The 20,476-nt window shown below is 35.2% G+C and overlaps 2 protein-coding genes across 4 annotated transcripts; one reads left to right on the top strand and one right to left on the bottom strand.

Annotated features, from left to right (window-relative positions):
* Window positions 1–1,084: 1,084 nt before the first annotated feature.
* LOC116032175 (heat stress transcription factor A-4c-like) lies at window positions 1,085–3,785 on the top strand. Of its 3 annotated transcripts, XM_031274613.1 has the most exons (4): window positions 1,085–1,272; window positions 1,424–1,493; window positions 1,983–2,437; window positions 2,519–3,785. In XM_031274613.1, exons 3-4 carry the CDS (start codon window positions 2,222–2,224, stop codon window positions 3,458–3,460), a joined length of 1,158 nt encoding a protein of 385 aa, XP_031130473.1. In that variant the 5' UTR covers window positions 1,085–1,272; window positions 1,424–1,493; window positions 1,983–2,221; the 3' UTR covers window positions 3,461–3,785. The 3 variants fall into 3 exon arrangements, with proteins under 3 accessions (XP_031130473.1, XP_031130474.1, XP_031130472.1); XM_031274614.1 differs by lacking the exon at window positions 1,424–1,493; XM_031274612.1 differs by having other exon boundaries at window positions 1,424–2,437.
* A 4,032-nt stretch (window positions 3,786–7,817) lies between these two features.
* Window positions 7,818–10,630, bottom strand: LOC116032172 (U-box domain-containing protein 17). Its single transcript, XM_031274607.1, has one exon. It carries the CDS (start codon window positions 10,256–10,258, stop codon window positions 8,090–8,092), a length of 2,169 nt encoding a protein of 722 aa, XP_031130467.1. The 5' UTR covers window positions 10,259–10,630; the 3' UTR covers window positions 7,818–8,089.
* Window positions 10,631–20,476: the final 9,846 nt, after the last annotated feature.

The following is a 20,476-nucleotide window of genomic DNA, read 5'->3' as shown; positions in this document are numbered from 1 at the left end:
TTTTTTTTTTTTTTTTTTTTTTTTAATCTCACATTTGCACCACCCATGTCTTTATTTTTTTTTTTAAACATGTTTAATATTTTTAAAATTTTCAATAACATTAAGACTACATTATTAAGATATCTCAGTTCTATCTAAAAATGTTAACATTATCTAACCTATAAGAGGTACTAACAGAGAGAGTATCATCCAGGGCTCTCCAAAGAAAGGTTTTCCACTTTAGTGGGAGTTTAAGCTTCCAAAGGGTGCTCCATTTAACAAAACCTCCGGTTACAAAATCATAATCACCCACAATGACCCTATAACCACTCTTCACAGAATAGCAACCCTTTGGGTCACCATGCCAAAACCACGAGTCTTCATAATGCGAGATCTTGGTTATTCGTGCCACATCCTCCAGGTTGAAAATATCATTCAAAATAGAAGTGTCCTACATACTTCCCTCGTCATCCAACCCAGACACCAACGAACCACTCAAGTATCTAGGCATGGGTGTTTGTACCATTGGACTTGGATTATCATGCAGCTAGGGAGATCCCTAAATTAAGGTAGATCTACCATTACCAATCCTCCGTCTTACACCCCAAGAGACAAGTCCGTGGGCAGCCATAATACTACCCCAGCAGTAACTGGGGTAACAACCTATAGAAGCATCCGAAGACCTTGGGTAATACCTAGCTTTATAAATCATAGCAACCAACGATTGAGATTCTGTTAGGAAGCGCCATGCCTGCTTGCCCAACATAGTCAAATTGAATGCTCGCAGGTCCTTGAACCCCAACCCCAAATTTCTTTGGCAAGCGATCTTAGGCTTTCCAATGAATTCTCCTCTCACTCCCAGAGCCCCACCAATAACGGTTCATGAATCTCTCAATGGACAAACAACAATGTTGGAGTGATTAAATATTCTTTGATTTCATGATGAATGTTTTTGAGTTGGATTGTTCTAATTAATGAATTTTTATTTTACTTTAATATTAGCATCCTATATGAGAATTGATTTTGTGTATTAAAAAAAATGTTAAAGTTACAAATAAAAAAGGAAAATAATTCATTTTCCATTTTTGTCTTCGCAAGTAAACATTGGAATAGCCCAGAAAACTCCTCACCCCGACACTACCTCGAATCTTGAGTCCTTACAGATCCTCCGAAGAAGTCGTACACTCACTCCCATATCTCGAGGATTCCGAGATAATAAGAATCAAATCAAAGAAAAACAGAAACAAAAGTCAGCAAACGAATAGAACCTTTAAACTTTGTTTCTTCCGTCAGGTATGTGTATATGTATAGTGCAGAGTTTGATGCTTTTACTCGTAGAGAACGGAAAAGACGACAACTTTAACGACATTGGCGCTATGGGTTTGGCCAGAAATATCTTTTCTTTTTCTTCTTCTTATACTTTTTTTTTTTTTTTTAATTATAGGCTGTTGTTGGGCTGGATGAACACAAGAAATTAGGAGATTTTGTGCTTGTGGGAATGTTGATGTTATTGGGTATGTCAGTAATTGAAAGGTTTTGGGTGATAAAGAGGGGGAATTGATTGGTTTCAGGAGGGAATTGAGGCGGGATTTGCGTGTTTATTGAATTGTTTATGAGGGTTCTTCAAATGTTTGATAATTGGGGAAAGTTTATATGTGTAGTGGTAGACACTGGGAAATGGGAATCTTGGAATTGACTTACTGAATTATAGCTACTGGAAGTGACTGTCCCAGGCTGTTGCTTAGCTGGGTGTTATTTCTGGAATCTATTAGAAGGTTTGACATTTTATTGATTCTAACTTGAAGTTTCATTGGGGTTTTGAGAACACAAAAAGAACCCCAGATCAGTGTTGTTTAATTCTGGGAGTGAATAGAAGCTGGTGTTGATGATTGATCTTACTGCAATGTGAAATTGGTTTGGTTGGTGCATATAAGCAGGTTAAGAAATGGTTTCAAGAATTCCTGGCTGGGCTGCATATGCTGATTGTGATGGTGTGCTTTCAGGTTTAATCTTGGAGTTTATAGTTTGAGGCCTGGATTGTATTGAAGGGACTTCATGTTAGGAAGCTATAACTGGCAAAGGCGCAACTTTATTTCTTCAGAGACCGCCACACATTTTCGAGACGTTGGGTGTTGGACTTGATTTTTACCCTTGACCGACCTCTGCCCAACAATCCCTCAGCCATCAGGGGCTAGACTTGGCCTTTATCGGCCTCTGCTCAACACTTCAAGTTCACCATACAATGGATGATGCTTGTTATAGCGCCAATGCGTTGCCTCCTTTCCTTGCGAAGACGTATGAAATGGTGGATGATCCCTCCACTGACCCCATTGTATCCTGGAGTCAGAACAACAAGAGCTTCATTGTCAAGAACCCACAGGAATTTTGCAGGGATTTGTTGCCTAAATACTTCAAACACAGCAACTTCTCGAGTTTTATCAGACAGCTGAATACTTATGTAAGATAATCATTTAGTATTTTAGTCCTAGGTTTGTGATCTTGATTCTATACTGAAACCGTTTACTTTCTTGTTAACCAGGGATTCAAGAAAGTTGATCCCGAGCAATGGGAATTTTCGAATGAGGACTTTGTTAGAGGTCACCCTCACCGTTTGAAGAACATCCATAGGCGCAAGCCAGTTCACAGTCATTCCGCGAAGAATCTTCATTCTTCTGCATTGAATGAATCCGAAAGGCGAGGGTACAAGGATGATATCGAGAAGCTAAAGAGTGATAAGGAGTCACTTCAGTTGGAACTAAAACGACACGAAGAGGACCAACGAGGATTTGCGTTCCAAATGCAAGGGCTGTCTGAACGGGCGCAGCAAGTAGAGCAACGCCACAAGAGCATGTTATCCACTTTGTCTCGAATGTTGGATAAATCAGAGCTTGCTATAGGTCTCGTGCCTCGATTGGGATTACCCGATAGAAAGAGAAGGTTGCCAGGAAACAATTACATGGACTATAATCAAGAAAGCTCTTCACAAATTTCGACTAGAGAAAATTCGGTTTCAACTTCTTTTGTAAATGGAGAATGGTTAGATCAGTTGGAGTCTTCTGTGATCTTCTGGGAGAATACGTTACAAGCTGTTTGTCAAACCGGGATCCAACTGAATTCAGCACTAGAAGTGGACGAATCTACAAGTTGTGCTGGTAGCCCATCCACACAGCTAAGCAGGGAAATTGGAGCTAACACTTCTAGAATTGATGTCAATTCAGAGCCTAATGCTCCCAAAATTCCCACGAAAGAGCAAGCAGAAACAAATGTGCCAACCCGAGTAAACGATGTGTTCTGGGAGCAGTTTCTTACTGAGAATCCTGGCTCAACTGATCCACTGGAGGTACAGTCAGAAAGGAAAGATTATGATGGCAAAAAAAGTGAAAGAAAACCAGTTGACCTTGCAAAATTTTGGTGGAACAAGAATAATGTAAATAGCCTTACAGAACAGCCAGGACATCTTACTCAAGCCGAGAAAACCTGATTTGGTTGGTTATGTAATATTCTTTTCGGAAACGCATATTCTGTTTTAATTTTCTGCATCTATGTGCTGCATACCAGAGAGAAACTTTTTAAAATCAGGGAGTAGATAGAGATATTGAATCATTAATACCATTATGCTTTTCACAATGCTTATAGTTGATTCTTATAGGTGAATATGTTCTGAAACAGCATTGCTTAGGAGCTTTGAAATTCCATTTGAGAATGGGGGACTCAAAGTGGTGAAGGTATTTGCATTATCTAGAGAAATGGGTTCTTGGTGTCAAAGATGATGACATATATATATATCGTGCTAATTTTACGTCTAATTTATGTTGATTGATTGAATTTTTCCTGCTTGGAATTGCAAAGCATTGAATTGGTTGAAGAATTATTCTTTTCATTAGAAGTTACACTAATAAATCTGTCAGGTTTGGTTTTGTTTGAGACAGTGAGCACCCACCCAAGAAGTTTTCTCAGGCCCCTACAAGTTTGCAAGATGTGAAAAAGCTATTTGTCACATTAGTCCCATGCTATTCATTCTTATGTTTCCAGCTTGCAACTTTAGATGGTTTTTTTTTTTTTTTTTTTTAAATAAATTTTTATTTTGAGTGACGAGAGAAACCCGCAACCACTATCTGAGGGCGTGCACTGGGTAAACACTTTCGATGGTTTTTGTACAATATTTTTCTGGTCTAACTTACAAATTTCATGTACTACATCTTCTAGTCCGAATTATGCCCATACACTTGACACTAATCGAGAAAAGCTCTAGCGCAAAACCTCTTAATGTGGTGCATATGCTCAAGAATTGGTCATCCTACTTTATATTGGCGGGTCGGTTATCGATTGTTTCAAACTGTTGGGTTTATATAGGCTGTATTTATCTAATTGATAAAAGAGAACAAGAATTTCCCTCCCCACCACCACTCCCTTCTACCCACTAGGGGGTCCAACTTGGTTTGTTTGTTTTTGAGGTGGGAATTTTTTTCACCATGCAACTTAAATTGAAGAACTAAACTATATTCGCAATTAGCTTATCAATTGTTCTAAACTGTTAAGTTTTTATCAACTGAATTTATCCATAATTCAGTACACTTATATAGTAATATATACAAATATAGTAATATATACTACACTTTATCCCACATGATAAAGTATTCATCTTCAAAATACCACACTAGCCACCACCGGCACCACCACCACAACACCAGGCTATCATTTCAATGCCATCAAGAAAAAGCTAAGGATGATGCTCTTTAGTGGAGTCACTGATTATATATTATTGCTTTAGTCTAATACACGCCGATAATGATAGGTCAACGAACCATAATGCAGAAGAAGATTGCTCAAAAAGAAAGGCAAAGCAAAATCATCAAATATCATATACTATAAGTATATAGTGAAGTTGGATACCATATATTTATATATAGTAAACAAAACAATGGATGGTATCAGCTTTCTGGAATACCAATTGGCGCAGACACCATCATTTTAAAGAAGAAAATGCTTTTTTTTTTCTTCCCACCATCCTCTAAGAACCAACACCAACTTGACTTCCTTTATTTACCATTAGCCCATCACTATATTACTTCGTAAAAGATTTGCACTCCAAACTCGAGAATTCCTCTCAAGATGAGTTTCAACATCATTAGATCAGTCCTTAGAAGGCGACAGTAGGACTTGGATACAAGTATACCGTGACTACCAGCAAAGCAAACTATTAATCTTACTTTAGATTGTTCAATCATATAAGTTGTGGTCATAGATCAATCCCTAGAAGGCGGCAATAGGACTCAGACAACAAATACACTGCGATTACCTGCGAAGCAGACTATTAACCTTACTTTTAGATTGATCAATCATATAAGTTGTGCTTAAAAGACTAGTCCCTAGAAGGCTGCAATACGACTCGAACACTAGTACACCGCGACTACCAGCGAAGGAGACTATTAACCTTACTTTAGATTGATCAATCATATAAGTTGTGCTCAAAAGATTAGCCCATTACTATATTCTTTTGTATACTAGTCAGATGTGTCCCTGAAACACGCCCCTCTCACTTGTAATTTGGCATGAGGCTGATTCTAATACTAAATTGAAACATGTAATTCATATCAACTAAAAGACGGATAGTTGGATTACACATTTATATTTATATATATCATATACCCAACACAATGAAAAACAACACGAGAAGAACATTTATTTCATTGTTACCAGTAATCTAGTCTCAGATGTTAGAGCAACCCACTACTAGGAAGTGGTCAATGTTGATATCCTATGAGTAGTTGATTCAAACATATGCTTGGTGTTCTTATTTTATTTTATTACTAATGTATCACATGTTGTCTATCATCTCTACTTTTAGAAACATAGAACATCATATAATGTGACTTTGAAATAAGTTTTAAAGGTAAATTAACTGAAATAATTAATTCCACTAAAACTCCTTCAATTAGTAAGTTTTTTCATGTTTGATTATCGACTTCAAAATCAATTATATTTGGTTGACTATTGAAAATCTTTTGAATTCAATCTTACGCTACAAATCTGTTAGGAGTTAGGATCAAATTTAATGGTGAAGTTGTAATTTTCTTACGTGGAGCCTTAAAACTTTCATAATTAGTTTAGTTATTTTAAATGATTCATGGATTAAAAGTCAAAATTAGACTTCACATTTTATATTCTTACCACACATTAAATTTGATTTTGACTGCTTTAAAATTTAAACAAATTAATGAAGACTTTAAAACACCAACATATGGAAATTACAACTTTACTCCTGAAAGTCAAAATTTGGTGGTTGGCCAACAGATTATTCTTACTAAAATGTTAAATCCCTAACTCCAAGGGCCTCTCACGCCTCAACCTGATAAAATATATGAGAGAATGTAAATTATGGTAACTCAGCTGAACACAGAGGTTAGACATTTACTTACTGCGCATAAGGAATGCCTCTCACTTTGAGAGGGGTTGCTCCCACACTGCCGTTGGTGAAACTCAATCTCGGATCATTGTTCTCAAACTTCATCCCTGTGACCAACTGAGCAGCCCATACGGGCTACAAATTATTGGCTCTATGTTTGGTGGATGAGAAATAAGTCGATGGAATAATTAGTATAAACATTTAAATGTCTCTACGTAATAAAGATATCCAATGATAATATAAAAATTCATGTGTATCTTTTCTCTCAAAAAAGTGTGAAAAATAAAAAACCAAATGAAGAATTCATTTTCCATAGAATAAATTCTACCATCGACCAAAAGGCAAAATCTATTTTTTCTTAAATTCAAAAAAATGTATATGTTTTTTTTTAAAAAAAAATTTGTGAAAAAATATTTTTTCTGTGAACCAAATAGACGATAATAGAACTGAAGCATGTGCTTCATTTCAATTAAAAGTCTAAGCTAATAGTTCAATTTCACACACACACACACATATATATATGCTCAACACGCTCCTTCACGTGTGTGGATTGATTACTTTTGATTCAAACCCATAACCTTTAACATGGATCCTCTAATATCGAATTAAAGCATGTGTTTCATTTCAACTAAAAATCTAAGTTAATAGTTAAATTGCGCATTTATGTGTATATATTATATACTCCGTATATGCTAAACAAATAGAATTAACTTTTAGAAAAAGTACAATGATACAAGATTTAATACATATAAACAAATACATCATAATGCGATTTCATGCCAGCCATTAATCTTTGTTTATGCTTTTTAATCTCCATAGCTGAGATCAGAATATTAGGCGCATTGACCACTTAATTAAAAATGATATCCAGAAACTTTCTAATACTTATTTTAGGCATTATTACTTACTAGTCATCCTCATCAACTTGAATGAACTTAGACAAATTCACCAAGAAATGGTCTGCCGACATTAGCAAGAGAAACTTAGAAATGGTATGCAAGAGAAACTTATACACAATATCCAACACCGCCTTCTGAAAACGACAAACTTGACTGAATTAGTCTTATTTTAAAAGAGATGTTCTGTTCTGAATAAAGTTCAATTGACCTTACTGAATTAGTCTTGTCTCTTGAGAGCTGTTATGAATATAGCTCAACTGACTTTTGAAAGAGATGCTCTGTTCCGAATAAAGTTCAACTGACCTTACTGAATTAGTCTTGTCTCTCGAGAGCTGTTACGAATATAGCTCAACTGACTTTTGAAAGAGATGCTCCGTTCCAAATAAAGTTCAACTGACCTTACTGAATTAGTCTTGTCTCTCGAGAGCTGTTATGAATATAGCTCAACTGACTTTGTTGAATTAGTCGTATCTTACGAGAAGGCATGTATTAGAACAATATAAAAATTGGGTAAAATATAAGGATTCATAAACTATGGCAAGTACCAAGTTGCATTATCACTGCCTATGATTTCCTATGAGCCTTGCAACAAACAAAGCATTAAAACTCCATTATATGATGATATTTCACCCCCAACACAAAAGCCTAATTGCTAAGAACACAATAGTCTTTGAAGTTGATGTATGGCATTTCTAATCTTTTTATTTTGTGGCATTTATAGATCAATAAAAGAATTTTTTGAGTATTACAAACAAAAAAAGGTTACATAATGGAGGGGAGAACAACAGATGATGGATGGTTACCATTATAATACTGGCACAGAAATGGACATTTGCACTGAGACATCACTGGCAAAAGTTGTGTCTCTAGTGTTGGCCGAGTTTCCTGCGAATGCATATCCTACGCCCAGCCCGCCATAGTGCATCGAGGCGTGTTCACACCGCTGGAAAACCCGGGCGAGCGACGCTGCTTTTCTCCGTGCGCGTTTTGTCCCGGTGAAGAGCAGCGACTGGAGCAATCCCGCCAAGGCGGGCGCCTTTAACACCCTCTCGGTTGCAGCCTCCCCGCCACTTCGACACAGCTCGAGCAACGCTGCAACTGCGTTCTCTTTCCCTTTAGGCGTCCCGCATCTCATCATCCCGATTAGCCCTGCTACCGCTGTTTCTTCCTTCCCAACTGCGGCTGCCCCGATTGGCTGCCTGACGATCAGTGCCAACGCACCGGCTGCTTCTTCGGCCACGCCTTCGCATCCCAACGCCCCGACTAACGCGTTGACAGCTCCGGAATCTATCATTCTCACGCAGTTCTCCGTGTGAGTAGATAAATTGAATAGAGCTGTCACCGCATCCTTTTTCCCTCTCAACGACCCTTCTCTCAACAGCCCCGCCAATGCTTCTACCCCGCCATCTTGTTCTGCGATCCTTTTCTTGTAGTCATGAACCGCGGAGAGGCTGAATAACGTTGCTGCAGCGTTTTCCCTAGCCTCTGATGTGTGCCCAAACCTTAGAACTCCAACTATCAATTCTAGACACCCTATTTCGTCCATAATTCGGCTTTTATTCTTTTCGTAGATTGACAAATTAAGCATTGCAGTCACAGAATTCTCTTGTGCGACCGCATCGGGAGAAGAAAGCAGATCTTTCAGATGATGAATCGCCCCAACCTCAGCTATATAAGCTCGATTTTCCTTTCCAGTTTTCGCTAACAACCTAATCTCCCGAGCAGCAATAGTTTTTGCATTCTGCGTCCCATCTTCTAGCTGTTTTATTAGATGAGCTGCTGTGGCTTTATTAGCCTCGAATGTCGCCTTGCCAGGCGACACCGCTGCAAAACCTTCACTACACGACTCTCCCGGCTCTGGCAGATCATACGGGATTTTATGAGCAGCACACCACTGCATAATCAAATTCTTGAGAGCCCTATTGGGCACGAGACGAGTATGAACAAGCATTTGCCCCGTCTTTGGACAATTACAATGACCCTCCTCCATCCACCTCAAGATGGAAGCCCGGTCATACGTCTGTCCGGTGGATACAATCACCGGATCCCTCATCAAATCCAACGAAATCGGACAGCAAAAATCCTTTGGCACCGAAACAAACGTCTCAGCGATTTCTTGAGAAATTAAACCCTTACTCGGGTTCTTATTACTATGCCTTCCAACCCCAAACTCTACATCATCCTCATCGAATCCAAACAGCAAGAACCGGGAATATCTCGCCATTGCCACGAATCCATTAAGCACAGAGGCTGTGGGATCAATATCCCCTTCATGGTTCACAATCTGCTCCTCTAAGAACTCAATTTCCACCCTGCAGCTCCTCGCGTCACGAATCTCCAATTTCTCCACAAAGAACGAGTATAGCTCGAGAGAATCCGGGATTTTCCCGTTCTCAAACTCATCCAAGAATTCATACAACTTCAACCTCAACAACTCATCATTCTCATCAATAAAAAGTTTGGATTTTTTGGATTGTTTCTGTAACAAAACTACTTGTTCCCTAACATCATCAGGCAAATTCAATCCATTAATTGGCAAAACATCCAAAAGGGTGGAAATTTCTTGGTTCAGATCATGGAAATGACCCGAAATAGAGTGGTTTTGCAGCAAAAGCCAGAGTTTACTGGACTGTACACAATAATCAAGCAGGATTTTGGAGCGGTACAGCAGAAGGTACAGCTCTTTAAAGCACAGAAAAGCAGTAGAAGGAAACCTCGAAGAAGAAGAAGCTCTGTTTTCTCTAAGGCATTCCATGGCGACGGAGAAAATCTGTATTTTCCGGAGGAGAGATTTGGAGTTCTTCCGCTGATACGCCGGCCCCTCCTTGCCGGAAAACGACGAAATCAGCTCCGTTGCCAACGCCGCCAGCGTCTCCACCAGCGCCCAATCCGTCAGATCCAGCGGCGCCAAGAACGCCTCCAGCGACGGCGACCGCCGCCGCCGCAGCGACGAGAATATAGCCGCGGACGCCATTCAAAGTCAACCCAACGCCTCTTTCTCTCTCTAGACCAAAAAAGCTTCGGCCTTTATCCCTCTCTCTCTCTCAAGAATTCGCAAACCCAAAAATCCTCTCAAGAATTCGCGAACCCGAAAATCCTCTGAAGAAAAAAATCTTCGGAATCCCGGAGAAGAAGACGAGTTGGAAAATTAATGGCGACCCTTTTTTGCGCTATTTAAGGAAATTAAAACCAATATTTTTGAGTGCGTGAATTGAATTGAATATGTACACATATAATTAATTGTAAATCCGCGTGAGAAGATGAAGAAAGATATGAAAAAGGAAGAAGTTTGGAGAAAATGGTAAAGAACAGGGGAAGCGTTTGGGGTGGTTGTATACTTGGTATTTATTAATTAATAATTATTATTTCTTCTCCATTTCATCACTCAATTTTCAACCATTTCTACAGTATTCCATATTTCTTCTTCTTCTTTTTCTTTTTTTATTTGTAAATATTTCCTTTTCTTTTGTTTTTTATTGTGTTTTTCTTATTGTTGTTTTTCCCATTTATTTCCCCCTTAGCAAATTCTGGGCAGCCCTCGTGAAAATGACCTTTGCCTTCCTATGACGGATTGTACTATCCTAATTCTTGTCCATTCATTTTCTTCCCCTCTTCAAATATATGGCTCCGGCCTATACAAAAAGTCATGAGTTAGAGTTTAATAAAAAAAAATGGTGTGTATTCATACTAATCCTCGTTTGCACCGAGACGGGCTCAATTAAGAGATAAAGTGTTGGTCAGATTGATTTTTTCACACGAGAGGGTGTTCAAATTCTTAACCTCTCCAAGGGACAAGACTGCACGGCCACTCACGCTAACCAAGCTGATTTAATAATCATAAAATTATAAGTGATCCTCATAATATTTTAACTTTTTTAATTTGAATCGATCAAATATAAACAACTTAGGCTGATTTTTGCGAAGTTTCTCACGTCATGACCTCAAAGGAATCGGACAACTATAAGTAACGTGAGTTGATTTTTGCGAGTATTTCTTTTCATCTACCCAAAAAGTGAAGTGTTGCTTGTTAAAAAAAAAATATTTATGGGACGAATTAAGAAATGAGTGTTAAAAAATTTTTTTTTAAAAAAAAGTAGGGGAGGGGGGATAAAATCCATTTCTTTTTATATATTGTTGACTTACTATTCCTTTTACCTTTATGAAGCAGTTAATCGAGAGGGCAGAGTAAGAAGAAAAAAAAGGTTCAAAAGTCCAGATGTAGAATGTATGATTCCCATAATACATTGAAGGGTTGACTAAGGAAAAGCTCATTTGTCCTTTTGCGGGCCCAATACATTACGCATGCAATGTTTCCAACCTTAAACAACACTATTATTCTATTCTCATTAATTATTTCTATTTTTTTTTTTTTGGTTTGTCCAATTAAAAATTCTCTTATTTTAATATCCATTCTTATTTCACTTCATATTTTTGACATATTATAAAATAATATTCACTTCTTTTCACTTTACTCTATTATTACCCCTTGTTAGCATAGCATGCCCCTATTGGTAAATTTTTTTTATTTATTTCATTGTTCAATAAAATTAAACCAAGTATTTTTTAATGTAAATGTGTAATGACATCACTGAGATTTCAAGTTTAATTTTCATTCCAAAAAATTAAAGTATACACCAAGAATTTTAACATTACAAAATACACTTATCATTTTTCCCTAGCATTTATTATAATATTATTACAATCCAGATTAAATTATACATAAACATAGGGCTTTAACCGAAATTATTTCAATTAACCATTAACTTAATTAATTCTATTAACGGTCGTAGATTTTGAAAATTTTCATTCATATTAACAATTTTAAAATTTACTAAATTAATAATAAATAAGATGTTAAAATATATTTCTATAAGTCTACTGAGAACACCTGTGGTTTAACTAAAAAAATATTATTTTTTTTTTTTGTAAATGGTATCATATATAATGAATCGAATAATTTAGCTAACTACCTGAATGGCTGAATTAATCAAAACATAATTTCATAAAATTAATTTGATAAATTAAATTTCAATTTATTCAATAATTTTATCAAAACATAAGGTACAACTAATTTTTAACGGCTTATTGATCTTCTTTATTTATGTCAATCAACTATAACAACATAAAGTGTCTCTCAAATACTGTCTACTGAACTAGTGAGTTGAGTTCGTGCAGACATAAGAGTGTAAGGTGATGATTTATTTCTTTTTAGTCATTTATCAAGTAGGATCATAATTCATAAATTGATTTACCTCGTGATTGGTGAATTTCTCTCGTTATTCAAAATAATAATAATTTTTTTATTTTAATTAATTGGGTGTAAAAATAACGGAATTGTGTGGTCGCATAGAAAAGGAATCAGAGTGGGTGTTGGGAATAGTGTATTAATTGTTGGGAAGAAGAAGGTGGGAGGCGTTGTTTTAATGAAGCCATTAAAGTTCCCAACAACCAAGGATGGATGGTTTGGTTTGGATCAATAGCGGCTTTGTTGAACATGAACTAACCCTTTATTTATGACTGTTTTGACTTTTCAGTTCTTTACCGGACCATGATTTTTAATAAAATGACGAAATAATTCCGATGTGAATAATATCAAAGATAACCTTTCAGTTTAAAACAATTGATAAGGACAGTTATGTAATTGTATAGTTAAATGATTTGCTCTTGTATGTATATTAGTTTTTGGCAAAAGGGTCAAATAGGCACATGTACTATCATTGATTGTTCATTTAGCACCATGAACTAAAATATGGTCCATCTAGGTCATTATACTCTTAATTATTTTTCATCTAGCATTTTTAGCCTATTTCTAACAAGTAACCCATCTAATTTGATGACATGGAAAAATAAAATTAGAAAAAATGATGACATGTTATTTATATGGATGTTTTGGATGATTTCTACCATATTTCATTAATGACAAAAAATAATTTCTTGCAATGAAATAAGGTAGAAATCAAAATTGTTATATAAAGTTTTAACTACATGAGTGTATATATAGCGAGATATTCACTATCGTTCGGCAATGAGATTTCATGGAAATCGATATATGAAAATTAAATTATTTTTATAATAACTTAAGATATATTGTATTGGGTAAATTTTATTTTATTTTAAAAATAAATTAATATTTTTGGATAATTGAATTGAATAACTTAAGACATTGTATTTTTGGATGATTTCTTGGAAAGAAATAGGGCAGAAATCAAAGTTGCTATATAAAGTTTCAACTACAGTGTACTGTGTATGTACAGCGGAGTGTACTGTATATGTATAGCGGGGTATTCAATGTCGTTCGACAATGAGATTCCATTAAAATTGATATATAAAAATTAAATGATTTTTTAAAAAATAATAAAATTTACCCAATATAATATCTTAAGTTATTATATTTAATTTTAATATATCGATTTTCATGGAATTTCATTGTTGAACAACTTTGAATATCTCACTATACATACACAGTCGAGTCAGTCGTGCAGTACACTGTAATTAAAACATTATATAACAACTTTGTTTTCTACCCTATTTCATTGCAAGAAATCATTTTCTTCATTAATGAAATAGGGTAAAATCATCCAAAGCATTCATATAAATAACATGTCATCATTTTTTATTATTTTATTTTTCCATGTCAACAAATTAGATGGGTTACTTGTTAGAAATGGGCTAAAAATGCTAGATGAAAAATAATTAGGAGTATAATGACTTATATGAACCATATTTTAGTTCATGGTGCTGGATGAACAATCAGTGTTAATACATGTCTCTATTTGACCCTTTTGCCTTAGTTTTTTTATGTGCATTGTGAGAATGTGATAATGTGTAATAGACTTCTTAAATTTTAGGGTTTTTGACTAAAATGTGACAAACCATAAAGTAAGAGACAAAAATAGGAAATTTTTTTTTGACAAAAATAGGAAAATCAAGTTTGGGTAATGCGTTTAGCGTCAGAAACGCATTTCTCAAACTCGAATTATCTTTTATTTTTTCCAAATACGCACAGCATACGCATTTCTCAAATGCGTTTGATAAAAAAAAAGTGTCTGGTCAGGCGACTAGACTTTTTATTTTATTTATTTTATCAAACGCATTTATCGAAATGTATTGTATTTTAAAATGTAAAAGTGTTACATTTCGATTTATGTTAAACCAATATATGTAAAAGTGTTATATTTTAATTTCCCTTAAAAGTATTACATTTACCCTTATAAGTAACAAAATTTTTATTTCTGATTAGTATTACATTTGATCGTATAAGTATGACATTTATGCATATAAATATCACATTTGTATCTTGATCCGACCCGTCTCACGGTGAGACGGTCTCACACAATTTTTGCCTACTTTTATATTCTCTCATGCTCCGTCAATTTCAAATTATAAAATAATCCTTCATAAAAGTAACAATTCTTTTAAATGGAAATTAGGGTTTATTGAGAAGATATTTTGATATATATATATATATATACATAGCGTAATCTAGGATTTTCACTGTCGAACACAGTGACTAATCCTCTCGTTGTATTATAGGCACCTCTATTGGATGAGATAATTGGCTTGGAGATTTAAAGTTGTTCCATACCCAAAACTAAGGATCAAACTGTTGACATTTAATACCGATAATATATAGTACAAGTGTACATAACATTGAATTCTAATGACACCGTAGAAATTTTCCTTTAGGTTTATCCAATTAAGTTTTCTTCAACGTTGACTTTCACACACAAGTAGGCCACACGAAGGTTGTTCTCTTTGAAAAAAATATTGCATGTACTTCTTAATTTATTCTTAATTTTTACTCTTTACCTTCAAATTTGTAATGTAGACATTTTTTTAAATTTATGAAATGAAAATGTGTTATCCATATTACATTATTAAGAAGCTTAATTGAGGGAGTAAATTTTGAAATTCTTTAATTCAGTATGGTAGATTGGTAGAACTCTTCTCTATGGTAATCTTGGGTCGGGGTCAACTCTTAATCAGGCCCTCAAGTCCTATGATGCCGGCACGTGTCAGCTGAAGAGGCCAAGAAGCCTTCTTAGTTCTTGATCTTTTTGAACAATAGTTTTTGTTTTGAGTGTTAATACACACAATTGTGTACACTTAATTATGATGATATATTTGTAATTAATGAAATATATTAATCAATACAGTAATATATATATATATATATATATATATATATATATATATATATATGGGTCACACTTGTGTGAGACCGTCTCACGGATCCTTATTCGTGAGACGGGTCGGGTCGGGTCAATGCACCATACAAATGTCACACTTATATGTGCAAATGTCATACTTATATGCTCAAATATAACACTAATCAAGAATATAATACAATTTTTGTTACTTATTAGAGAAAAAGTAATACATTTTTCATAATAAGTAATGTTGACAAGTGCCCCTCACTTATAAGGGCAAATATAATACTTTTGTGTAAAAATGTAATACTTTTAAATTGAAATGTAAAAGTATTGTATTTTCTCTTAAAAGTATTACATTTACCCTTATAAGTAAAAAAATTTTTTATTCCTGATTAGTATTACATTTGAGCATATAAGTATGACATCTGTGCATGTAAGTGTTACATTTGCATCTTGACCCGACCCGTCTCATGGTGAGACGGTCTCACACAAGTTTTTGCATATATATATATATATATATATATATATATATATATATATATATATGCTTTGATATAATAATGTGTTAATATTAATTTAAATAATTATATAGACAACATATTGTACGAGGATGAATATCTAACATAAAGTAACAATGTTTGTAGATCTGTATAATTAGGAATATAAATGAATTTAATAGAAATATTTGAAAATATTATTGAAATTTTATAAGAAACCTTATTCCCATCTCTATATATGTATTGACTAAATTGAAACCTACTGTAATAAATTTTACTCCGTATTTATATTGCAATAAATAAAATAAAGAGAGTATTTTTTTTAATTATTTTATTTTTAAAACAAAACTACAAAAATATTATACTGATTATATTTTTTGGGGTGACAAAAGAAACCAGCCACTACTATTTCAACAATATTATGGAGGTTTTTTCTCTAATGTTTTTGGGTTGAAGAAATAAAACTTTAAAAAGAATAAAGAACAATTAATAAACTTCTCCTCAAGATATATAGTTCATCATTAAAAAAAAATTAAATATACTCGGTATTATGTTTAACAAATAAAATAAGAATTATTTTTTATTTGAAGTGTAGGAAAAAATGAGAGATATCTTTGAAAATATGAAGATAAATGTGCAAGCAACAAGTTATTTATTTATTTTTACAAATAGATATCAATTAAGAAGAATAAAATTAATCTTTAATAATGTTTGAAATAAGCATTAATGCATTGGAAGATGTGGCTAAGTGGATAAAGTATGATTATAGTTTCTGAATGGTAACGAGTTCAATTATTGTCAACACTCTCTTCATCATGCCTGTTGCACAAAAAAATATTGTATAGTTTGTAAACTAAAATACACAAAGATTATATTACATATATTGCTTGTTCACTTGCCCTATCATCTTAGAATCAAATACTTAATAATTGGAATAAATAAATGACTTTTTTGAACACATGACCTACACATTTTCTTGTTTATATATATATTTTTTTATATTTGCTCTATAAAAATAAGTCTAGATCATAAATATACTCAATCTTATTTACATATTTATACGTATCTTTTATGCTTTTTTTTAATCTTTATTTTTATGGTATATAAGTGTACACCATAAATATGAGGGTGTATATTGGATAGTCGGATACACTTGGCGGAAAGTTGTGGAAAAGACGCGTTGGCGGCACAGTTGGGTTGGATTGGGCAAACCGTTCATCTCACGGCACTTAATTATCATGCCGGTCAACCACTTTGACTTCTCTTTTTATTTTTAAAACTTGTTATATACTCCGTATATAAATACACACAATAAAATTCAATTAATACAAAGTATACACTTTCTCTTGGATCCACAGATTTTGACTCTTTAACATTTCAATTTTCTTTCATTTTAAAATGCATTATGATCTTACTGCATTTTAGAATATATTATACTTTTTTTGTATTCACAATTTATTATTACGTATTACCACGGTGATACACAAAAATTTATTCTTAATATTAAAATATTCATCAATAAAAATAATGTAAAACTTTTTAGTTTAAATTATATTTCATAATTCGTTAAAGTTGTCAATTTTTTAATTTTCACATTTGAAAAATGTAAAGAAAAAAGAATTTATATATTTTTTTAATAATAATGTAAAGAATTTTCGAAAAATTTTAAATTTTACAAAACTATTAAAAAAAGAAAAGAAAAAAAATTATAATAAGTGTTATTTTCATTTTTAGTCCAAGACTTATAGGTATCATTCCACTTTTAATTCTTGTTTTTAAGAATATCCTTTGTTGGTCCTATATTATTATGGCTTGACCAATTTTGGTTATCGGTTTACAAATATGTTTAAATGACGTTAAATACGCATTCATGGGCCAAAGTATTTGTCTTTGCTCAATGGCATGAAGAAGAGAGCATGGAGCAAAATATTAAATGAAGAAGCATAGAGCAAAATATTAAAGGAATACAGTGTTACTAAGGGGTATCAACCCATGACTTCTAACATAACAACACAAGTACCAACCAACTAAGCCACTCAAGGTATCATTTATAAAAAGGTAGAATGCTCTATTTATCCGTGTGAAGATCGTTGACATCCAAGTAGGGGGAGGGGAGGGGCACGTGTATGGCAAATATTGAAGTTAAGTTGGTGACGTACATTTGTCAACGATCCGAACAGTCTTCAACTATATATAAGGCACCCTTATTATTTTTAGTCCACCATTGGGCTACAACTTGTATCATTTATTTATTATTAGGACTGCCATTTTCCAATATCTCAAGCTTTGTACGTACTCTTTTGGGCCTAGTGCCCCGAGCAATAATACTACTATTTTCATACCCCAAGTTCTATACTTCCATACCGATTTATGATAGACCCGATTCCGACAAAATAATCATTGGCGTTGTCTTTGAAAACACTACAAAAAGAACACATTCCTAGTTTCTACCCGTTCTATCCTTCTCTTTACGCACCCAAACCTGATCGAGATACGCCAAAATGGCCGAGTTACAAAGCGAACGTTCTCCGAACTGCAGGAAAGCCTTAACTAGCGCAACAAAGCGGTGGTTGGCCTAGTTCGTGAGGGCCAGTTCCTCGCCTGGAAGACATGAGAGGTCCAACATGCATTATAGTCGGAGGAGAGGACGCTACTATCAGCGGGACAAACCAGGGTCCCCTAAGGTTCGGACTTAACTTCCAACCGTTAGCCCATGAGGTAGCCAAGATCATTAGCAGATGGTCTACTCAACAGCAAAGGGGAAGACATCCCGACCTTATCCAACCACCGGCAATCGATTTAAACACCCAAGTGAATCCTCCCCCAGCCTGGTTTAGGATTCCTCAAGCTAGCAGGAAAGCGCTACCAAGAGAAGGAATAAGGATCCAAGTAAGGAGACTAAAACTCAAGAACAGATCAAAATGAGTGAAACTGTCAAAGAGGGGAGCTTAAATCCATTCACAAGGGCGTCATCAATGACGGTGTCGATCATACCCAACCATTAGGGGCCCGCAGGCTAGTTAGTTGCCCCGGACCGAATAACAACACCTTGGTGGGCTTGCAAATAACCTAGCCTACAAGCTCCTAATGGTTAGGTACGATCCAGGGTACAGGCCCCTAGGTAGTTGCCCCAGACCGAGTAACAGCACCTTGGTGGGCTTGCAAACAACCTAGCCCCGGACCAAATAACAGCACCTTGGTGGGCTTGCAAACAACACAAGGAGGTAAGAAAAATATTTAAACATTAGAAAAACATTAACATATTTTTGGTTGGGCTTGCAGGCTAAGCAAACTATCAAAAAAGAAAAAGAGAAAAAAATGAACACGAGTTGGAAGTCATGCAATCAAGACAATAAATGTTATAGTAAAAAATAACACCCAAATGGGCTCGCAAGCATGGTAGGCAGCCCACGTACGCGTAGCTCTATTTCGTACTAAGCTGGCCTAGCGGAGTAGGTAGCCCATGTACGCGCAGTTTCTATTTCGTACCAAGCTGGCCTAGTGGGGTAGGCAACCCACGTATGCGCAGTTCTATTTCGTACTAAGCTAGCCTAGCGGAGTAGGCAGTCAATATACGCGCAGTTTTTATTTCGTACCAAGCTGGTCTAGCGGCTAGCGAGATAGGTAGCCCACGTACGCGCAGTTCTATTATGTAGTAAGTTGGCCTAGAGGAGTAGGCAACCCACGTACGTATAGTTTCTATTTCGTACCAAGCTGGCCTAGCGGGGTAGGGCGCCCACTTATGCGCAGTTTCTATTTCGTATTAAGCTAGCCTAATGGAGTAGGCAGCCCACTTACGCGTAATTCTATTTCGTACTAAGCTGGCCTAGTGGAGTAGGCAATCTACATACGCACAATTCTTATTTCGTGCTAAGTTGGCCTAGTGGAGTAGGCAGCCCATGAACTAGTTTAGTTCAGTTTGATTCGGGAAAACCGAATCGAATTGCCCACTCCTATTAGTGACTTTCATCATGAATCTTTCTAGTAATGAACGAAAGAATTTTTATTTTTATTTTTTTTGCTAATTTTGACTTGGGGATTGGGTTTTCAAGATTGTAGGCACCCCTGCAATGTCTAGTATCCTTGTGTTGAATTAAGTGATGCTTTCTTCTTCTCCCTTTTTTAGGTTTTCGAATTGAGTTTGAACTGTTTAGAATTTTACCATTTTTACCAAGGTGTTTCCTTCGTGGTGATCACAAAGATTTTTCATGCATCCTTTGCTATGTCGGTGATGGAGATGAACTTGAATATTTTATCATCTACTACTCCAAATAGGCACTCATGGATTTGGAAGTGGATTCGATTTCTTTGATTTCTTCTTTTGTCCAAAGCTTATTTTCTTTAATGTTTCCTCTGTCAATGGTACGAAGGGTGGATTCCAACCTTCTTCTACTGCTCTCCACACCCTTTCTCTTTGAGATTGAATGTATATTCTCATAATTACCTTCCAATAGGAGTAGTTGGCTCTATTTAGAGCAAGTGATTTACTATTTGATAGTCTATCTCGTTGGAAATCCATGACGTCTTTTGCTAGGTGATCAT

Source organism: Ipomoea triloba, chromosome 10 (assembly GCF_003576645.1).
Source record: "Ipomoea triloba cultivar NCNSP0323 chromosome 10, ASM357664v1".
NCBI lineage: Eukaryota > Viridiplantae > Streptophyta > Magnoliopsida > Solanales > Convolvulaceae > Ipomoea > Ipomoea triloba.
The sequence above is the reverse complement of the archived record's forward strand: the minus strand, read 5'-3'. Positions and strand labels throughout refer to the sequence as shown.